The 9056-nt window shown below is 31.1% G+C and overlaps 1 protein-coding gene and 1 non-coding gene across 2 annotated transcripts; one reads left to right on the forward strand and one right to left on the reverse strand.

Moving 5' to 3' along the window:
* Positions 1–4109: 4109 nt before the first annotated feature.
* Positions 4110–4217, reverse strand: LOC112536672. The gene has a single exon (XR_003080639.1). It is a non-coding gene; the product is annotated as a small nucleolar RNA R71 (small nucleolar RNA).
* Positions 4218–4421: 204 nt separating this feature from the next.
* Positions 4422–5522, forward strand: LOC125371188. The gene is made up of 3 exons (XM_048379720.1): positions 4422–4496; positions 4566–4635; positions 5053–5522. Exons 1-3 carry the CDS (start codon positions 4422–4424, stop codon positions 5520–5522), a joined length of 615 nt encoding a protein of 204 aa, XP_048235677.1.
* Positions 5523–9056: the final 3534 nt, after the last annotated feature.

Consider the following 9056-nt stretch of genomic DNA (forward strand, 5'->3'; position numbering starts at 1 on the left):
GCGGCTCAAACAGAAGAAGATTTCTTACAACTGATCAAACAGTTGTCGGAAACCGCCTCTTCCAAAGGAAAATCTAAAGCTTCATCTTTCTCTTCTAGCACCAGCTCAGCAGCAATAGATCTAGATGGTGACTCGAATGAAGATGACTGTTTTGGGATATTCAAGCCCATCAAATGACATCTCTGTAAAGCCCTTGGGTTGAAAACCAGGAATGTCAGCCCAAAATATTTATGTAATGGGCCAAATGCCCAATAATAATAATAATAATAATAAAGAGTCATTTAAAAAGAAAAGAAAGAAGACAAAAGACTCTTTAAAAAAGTAAAAGATTCTTCACTAAAGCGTGGCAGACAACTTCTGCAAAAGTCATGGAGCCTCTTACTCCATTATCAAAAGCATACAAAAGACGTGGAGCCCCTCATTCCATTATGAAGAGCATCCAAAGCTTCAAGGCTGAAGACCTCTATAAATAGAGGAGTTTTCCAAAGAAAAAGGCAGACTAAAAAATAACAAGAGACTCTTGTATTCTTCAAGTCATACCATTAGAAATATAGTGAGAAAAGAGAGAGTGTGAGAGTGATAGTGAGAAAACCACCTTCCTCTTATATTCAATTCCTCTTGTAAGTTATATTTCTTTTGTTTAAAGCTTTCTTTTGTTTAAAGCTTTTATTCCAAAGTTTGTATATTTGTTCATCTATTAATAAAATTTATCATCTTATCTTCCATTCTTATTTAGGATTTAACAAGCGTATGCTCTGTGCTTGCCTCGTCTGAGGATCCTGCACACTAGAAACTTGTTAGTCTCATCTTACTTATTAGTCTCATCTTGGTCGGGGAAAACCAAACCATCCAGTCTGAACATCCTCCCCTTATATATATATATATATACATATATATATATATACATATATATATATATATATATATATATATATATATAATAATGCTCGTCATGCGCGTAAACTACTATTATAAAAATCATTATATAAGTTATTTAATAAATTTATATATAATATAATATTAAATAATAAATAATCATATTGATGAAGTGTTATAATAATAAGAACACGTGAATTAATAAATCAACAAAATAAAATTGAAAGTATTATACATTTTTCTCTATGACTTTTTATTTTTAATTTTTGTAAAGATTAATATTAAATTACTTGAACTCTATAATAGGTATATATATAATATGATATATATTAATTTATCAATTTCTTATAGAATTATGAATGTATATGAAATTATTATAGGATTAGGATTAAATTAGATTACTTCTATTAGGATTAGGAGATTAATCATTAATTAATTCTATTAGGATTGGGATAGGAAGTTAAATTAATTACATATAGAATTAGAATAAGATTAGTAATGGTATTTTAGTCAGTTTAAAGATTTATCCTCTCTTTCGTGCTTTATATATATATTAGTTTATTTCTCACGTGCATCACAAGTGAATATTAATTATTTGACCCATTATAATTTAAAAAATAAAATAATATATATTCTAAGTTTATTATCATAAATATTTCTAGTATTAAAATAATGACAAAACCTTTTATCTATAGTAAATTCATCCTTTTATAACTTATAAAATTTATAATGATCATTTGTATAGCTACAAATAAATAAATTTAATATATTTGTTAAAGAAAAATCAAGATTCACATATGTTGTGGAAGTATATTAATATAATCAATAATTAGACAATATACAATAATATAACAAACACTTTCTATTATGAACTGTTCTTTTTTATTCTTATTTTAAAAAATTATAAAATTAAATATGTTAATTCTAATATTATATTTAAGTTAAGATACTTAAGATATATTTAAGTCATTATTACAGTTTAGAATAATTAATGAAAACTTGATAATTTACTTTTAAGAATTTTTAAAATGTAAAAAAGTTATCCAAATTACTATAAAAAATTTACAATGATTTCATGTCTAAATCATATCAATTACTTTGCAATTTTGCTAAAATTTAATGATAAGTTAATAATTTATTATTTTAAATAATATTGATAGGTTTATATTATGTATATATAATTAAGGTATTTTAGTAATTTATTAGTATGTTTTATATAGATAATATGTAGAAATATGTGCTTATTACCTCATTTTAGCCTTATTGTATAATTTATTAGTAATGTATTAATATGTTATATATACATAATATGTAGAAATATGTGCTTATTGAAGAGAATTGAGCCCATTAAAAATAATACTATAAGAAAGAAAGAAGAAAAAACAAACTTAGTCAAATACATAAGACTTGTTTTGGGAATGAATTATTAACAAGGTGAAGCCTCCATTATATATACATGGAGGAGCCTTGCATTCTACTACATTTTCAATTTGGTAAAAAAATAACAGAAAATATCTCAAATCTCCAATTTTTCAATGTGGAATTTGAGTAAAAAAAACAACAATAATATATTAAATCATTTTAATTAATAATAATTCTTAACACTCCCCCTCATTATTAATTTCCTCCTTGATATGCTTCCTTGAAATCATGCCAAGTAGTTTTCTAAACTTTTGTAACTTCATATCATTGAGTCCTTTAGTGAAAATGTCAGCCAATTGATCTTCTGTCTTTACCTGTAACACTTTGATTTCTCCAACCAATACTTTTTCTCTAATAAAATGATATTGCACCTCCACATGCTTTTTCCTTGCATGAAATACTGGATTTTCAACCAAACTGATAACTAATTGATTATCGCAATATATTGGTACTGCATAATCTACTGGCTCATGTAGATTCTCCATCAACAGCACTAACCAAGTGCTTTCTTATACTGCCATTGTCGTTGCACGATACTCAGCTTCTATTGTTGATAGTGACACTGTTGGTTGCCTTTTACTGCACCAAGTAATAACTCATGATCCCAAACTAAACACATACCCAGTAGTTGATCTTCGGGTATCATAATCTCTTGCATAATCAGCATCGTAGTATCCTTCCAATTTGCATGGTACTCCATTTCTGTAGAATATACCGAGATCAAGTGTACCTTGAATATATCTCAGAATTCTCTGAACTGCTTCCAAATTAGGCTTTTTCGGATTTTGCACGAATTTACTCACTACTCCAACTACAAAAGCAATATCTGGTCTCGTGAGAGTCAAATATATCAGACTGCCAACAATCTGTCGATACATAACAGAATCCTCCAAATCTTTGCCTTTTGACATGCTCAATTTTGAGTTCACTTCTATTGGAATAAAAAAAAAGGTTTGCAGTCAAACATCCCATATTTCTGAAGAAGATTCATTGCATACTTCTGCTGACATAAGAACAATCCTTCTGATGTTCTCTCCACTTCTAAACCGAGAAAGTGATTCAACTTTCCAAGTTCCTTTATCTGAAATCGAACTGATAAATTCTCCTTTGTCTGGTGGATCTCTGTCACATCATCTCCAGTGATAATAAGATCATCCATATAAACAAGAATAATTGATAGTTTCCCTTCTCTAGTTTTCACAAATAAACTAGAATCTGCTGGTGCAATTGCATATCCACTATGAATGAGAAACTCAATAATTTTTCCATACCAAGTTCTAGGAGCTTGTTTCAATCCATAGAGCACTTTCTTCAACCTGCAAATATATTCAAAATTTAGTTGGTTCTCAAATCCTTTTGGTTGCTCCATGTACACATCTCGATCAAGCTCTCCATTCAAAAAAGCATTTCTTATGTCCATCTGCCAGAAGCTCCAGTACTTACTTGCAACTAGAGCTAACAAAACACGAACTGTTGCAATTTTTGCTACAGGACTGAACGTCTCATCATAGTTCAATCCATACTGCTATGAAAAACCTCGTGCTACTAGTCGAGCTTTGTACCTCTTAACTGAACCATTTGGATAAGTGTTGATCTTATACACCCATTTGCATGATATGGGCTTTACATCTTTTGACTTTGGGACTAAATCCCAAGCTTGATTCTGAACAAGAGCTTCCATCTCTTCCTCCATCGCCTTTCTCCATTTTATCTTCTGGAAAGCCTCCTCAAAGGGCTCTAATTCTTTGAGAACCTGGGATGAAGTTCATAAAAAATTTATGAGTAAATTTTACTCACATCAAAAGACTAAAGAATTAAAGGCTGAAATTTTCAACTTTTATCAAAAGGATGCTGAATCCTTTCATGAAGTATGGAATCGCTTCAAATCACTTTTACTACAATGCCCACACAATGGATACCCACTTCCTGTGACTAACTAATCATTTTATGATAGTTTAACACAACAATATCAATATATGGTTGATAATGCAGTTGGTAGTGCCATGTTAGAAAAAACTGTTGATGAGGTTTATGATATCTTTAAGATGTGAAGAGCCAATTCACAATAAAAGAGTGTGAGAACAAAAAGAGTATGAGTGAATGAAGTTGTGTCTAATAATGAGATGGCTATGCAAATAGCTGAATTAATAAAACAAGTAAGGATACTTGCTTCAACTAAGAATATACAAAGCAATGAGGTATGTGGTATATGTGGTGTTTATGGTCATGGTTCTAATATAACTTATGCAGGAAATAATTATGAATAGGTTAATTTGATGGAATCTTCTCAGCCTAGGCAACCTAGGAATAATCCCTACTCCAACACTTATAATCCAGGTTAGAGGAACCATCCAAATTTTTCCTAGCAAAATAATGATCAAACCCAGCATAAATATTGAGAAACCAAAATCTACCCCAGTATCAAAACTAAGAACCTCAATACCCAAGGAATCAAAACCCTTCATTCCCTAATCAAGGACAAGCCCCTCAAAGAAAATCAAGTTTGGAAGAAACACTCCAATCTTTTTAGACAGCTACCCATGACAGAATGGAGAGGAATGAAAAGAAAACTGATTCCATAGAAGCTTCAATGAAATGATTGAAAACTCAAATTGGGTAAATTGCTGAAGCTGTATAAGAAAAGAAAATTTTCAAGTCAACTTGAGTAAGCTAAAGCAATCACTAATCTTAAGAATGGTGAGTTATTTGATAATAATATTGAAAAATTAATTGAGAAATATTCTTCTTATGCAGGTACATCAAAAGAAGATGGACTAGTTGATATGGAAATAACTGAAGGTGGTGTACAAAAAGAAGAAAGAATAGAGCCTAATCTTGGACAAAAGAAGCAAGACAATGAGGCATTTTCAGGACCTAAGTTTCATAAGGCAACTGAGCGTTATAAGCCTCATATTCCATTCCCTAACATATTGAAAGAAAACAAACAAGATAAGCAATTTTCTGAAATTCTTGATATGCTTTCTAAAGTTTACATTAATTTACCTTTGTTAGATGTTATTAGGAATATGTCAGCTTATGCTAAACTCTTCAAGAAACTTAATTCCAACAAAAGGAGATATGGAAATGATGAAAAAATTATGGTATCTGAAACAGCAAGTGCTGTTCTCCAACAACAATTACCCCCGAAGATGAAAGACCTTGGGAGCTTTACTATTGCTATTACAATAGGGGATAAAAAAGTTGTTGAAGCCATATTAAATTAGGAAGCAAGCATCAACTTGATGCCATATTCGATATATGCACAACTCGGCTCAGTAGAATAGAAATCAACTACCATGTCTCTACAATTGGTTGATAGGTCGATTAAGTATCCAAGAGGCATAATAGAGGATTTCCTGATTCAGGTAGGAAAACTGATAACCCTGTTGACTTTGTGGTTCTTGACATACAATATACACCAGCAAGGGATAAGGAGCAAATAATACTCCTTGGTAGACCTTTCATACCAACTACCAAAATAGTTATTGTTGTGCACAATGGGAAGCTGACTATGACAGTCTTGGAAGAGATTGTAGAATTTAAAATATTTGATTCTCTAACTCTATCTCCTAGCATATCAATTGATGAATGTTCATATATTGATTGTATGGATTATTTTATTTATGAAACATATTTACAGGATAAGGATTATAAGTTAGAAGTTGCTTTAACATTGGAAAATTTGAGAAAAAGTTAGATAAAGAAGTCTTACACTTTCATGATAAGCTAGATGAGTTTATTCCAGTGTCACTTGATGAAAGCATTATTGAACTTTTAGATTCCCACATTGGAAAAGAATTAGAAATTATTAATAAACCTAGACTTGAGCTCAAGAAGTTGCCTACGTTTTCTTGAGAGAAGGGAATACATACCCAGTAATTGTGGCTTCTGATCTTTCTCCTTCGGAGGAAAAGGCAACTATTAGAAAATTAAAAAGGCTTAAAAAAGCTATTGGGTAGGGAATTTCTGGCATTAAGGTATTAGTCCAACAATGTGTATGCATAAAATTATTTTAGAAGACAATGCAAAAGCTGTTAGAGATACCCAAAGACGGCTTAATCCTAACATGAAAGAGATGGTGAAAAAGCAAATCTAAAATTATTAGATTAGGGTATTATATACCCTATAGCTGACAGTAACTGGGTAAGCTTTGTTCATGTAGTGCCTAAAAAGTCAGGTATTATAGTTGTTAAGAATAAAAAATAAGAGTTAGTCCCCACAAGAATGACTACAGGATGGAGAATATAAATTGGTTATAGGAAGTTAAACGCTTCAACAAAGAAGGATCACTTTCCTCTTCCTTTTATTGATCAAATATTAGAGTATTTAACAGGACATGAATTTTACTGTTTTCTTGATGGACTTTCAAGTTATTATCAGGTACCTATTGCACCTGAAGATCAAGAAAAAATAACTTTCACATGTCTCTTTGGAACTTATGCATTTAGGAGAATGCATTTTGGATTTTGCAACGCCCCTGCAACATTCCAAAGATGTATGCTTTCTATTTTCTCTGACATATTAGAAGACTGCATCGAGGTATTTATAGATAGTTTTTTAGTTTTTGGCTCCTCATTTGATGCATGTCTAAGTAATTTAACTAGTGTTCTTGAGAGATGCATTAAGTTTAACTTAACTTTGAGTTATGCTAGGACATGTAGTTTCTAGTAAAGGTATTGAAGTCGACAAGGCAAAAATTGATCTAATTACTAAATTGCCCCCTCCTACTTCAGTAAAGGTCATTAGAAGTTGTCTTGGCCATGCAGGATTTTATAGGCCTTTTATTAAAGATTTTTCTAAAATTGCTCGTCCTTTAACTGAATTGCTGGCTAAAGATGTTAACTTTATTTTTTATGATGCATGCCTTTCTACTTTTAATACTTTGAAAGAAAGGTTGACTAGTGCACCTATTATTATGGCACTTGATTGGTCTCGTCCCTCTAAAATAATGTGTAACGCATTTAATTATGCTATAGGAGCAGTTTTAGGCCAAAGAGTTAATAGAGCTTTATATGTAATATATTATGTTAGCTAGTCTCTTGATAATGCCCAAATGAACTATTCAACAACTGAAAAAGAATTTCTAACTGTTGTATTTTCACTATACAAATTTAGATCTTATTGGGTGGGATCTAAAGTTATTGTGTACTCAGATCATGCAGCTTTGAGATATCTTTTAACTAAGCCTAATGCTAAACCATAGCTTATTATGTAGGTGCTCTTATTGCATGAATTTGATACATAGATAAAAGATAAAAAAAGGTAGTGAAACTGTAGTTGTTGATCACCTTTCGAGGTTAATTTCTGATTTTGATAATCTTGGTTCAAAAAAAATAATTAATGAGACCTCTCCTGATGAACAATTGTTTGCGGTAAATCATGAGCCATGATATGCTGACATTGTAAACTACTTGGCTTGTGGTATTATGACACCTGACTTAACACGACAAGAAAAGAAAATATTTTTATCTATGTGTAGGCATTATTATTGGGATGACCTGTATTTGTTTATATATTATTCTGATCAAATGATTAGAAGATGTGTTCCTAAAGATGCGCAATAAAGCATTCTTACTTTTTGCTATGAAATGAATTGTGGAGGTCATTTTGATGGTAAGAAAATAGCCTATAAAGTTCTTCAATCAGGCTTCTTTTGGCCTTTGTTATTTAAGAATGCTCATGTTTTTTGTGCTAAATGTGATAGATGCTAAAGAAGTGGAAATATTAGCAAATGGAATGAAATGCCTCAAACTTTTAATCTTGTGGTTGAATTGTTTGATGTGTGGGGCATTGATTTTATGGGACCTTTTTCACTTTTTCATGGTTATGAATATATACTTGTTGATGTTGACTATGTGTCTAAATGGGTAGAAGCAATAGCTACCTGAACTAATGATGCTAATATTATACACAAATTCATAAAGGATAATAATTTTAGCAAGTTTAGAACACCTAAAGCAATCATTAGTGATGGGAGAACTTATTTTTATAACAAGGCATTTGGCACCTTACTTAATAAATATAGAATAACTTATAGAATTGAAACCCCTTATCATCCACAAACATCAGGACAGGTAGAGGAGTAATAGGAAAATTAAGTCAATACTTAAGAAATTAATGCACCTATCTAGAAAAGATTGGGTTATACACTTGACCAATGCACTTTGCGCATACCACATGGCTTATAAAACACTAATTGGAATGAGTCTTTATAGACTAGTGTATGGCAATGCTTGCCATTTACCGGTCGAATTAGAACATAAAGCATATTGTGCTATTAAGGACCTTAATATGGACTTAACCAAAGCAGGTGAAAAGCGTCTATTGCATTTAAACGAGCTAGAAGAAATGTGTAGTAAGGCATATGAGAATGCCAAACTATACAAAGAAAGGACCAAGAGGCAACATGACAAGAATCTACTTCGTAAGTCTTTTGTCCCTGGAATGAAAACTTTATTATTTAACTCACGTTTTAAACTTTTTCTAAGAAAGCTTAGATCAAGATGGAATGACCCTTTTGAAGTAGTAACGGTTTTCCTCATGGTGCGATGGAATTACATAATATTAAGACTTAAGAATGATTCAAAATTAATGGCCATCGTTTAAAACCATACTATGAAGGAATGGCTTATGGACATAAAGTGGATTGTATTGATGCACCATCAATTTGAAACAACTTCATCAATGTCTAGTTATAAACAATAAATTTAGCACTTGTATATTATATCTTTTATATTTTTATGATTTAAGGTTTAATT

This window comes from Ricinus communis, chromosome 9 (genome assembly GCF_019578655.1).
Source record: "Ricinus communis isolate WT05 ecotype wild-type chromosome 9, ASM1957865v1, whole genome shotgun sequence".
NCBI classification, from domain to species: Eukaryota; Viridiplantae; Streptophyta; class Magnoliopsida; order Malpighiales; family Euphorbiaceae; genus Ricinus; species Ricinus communis.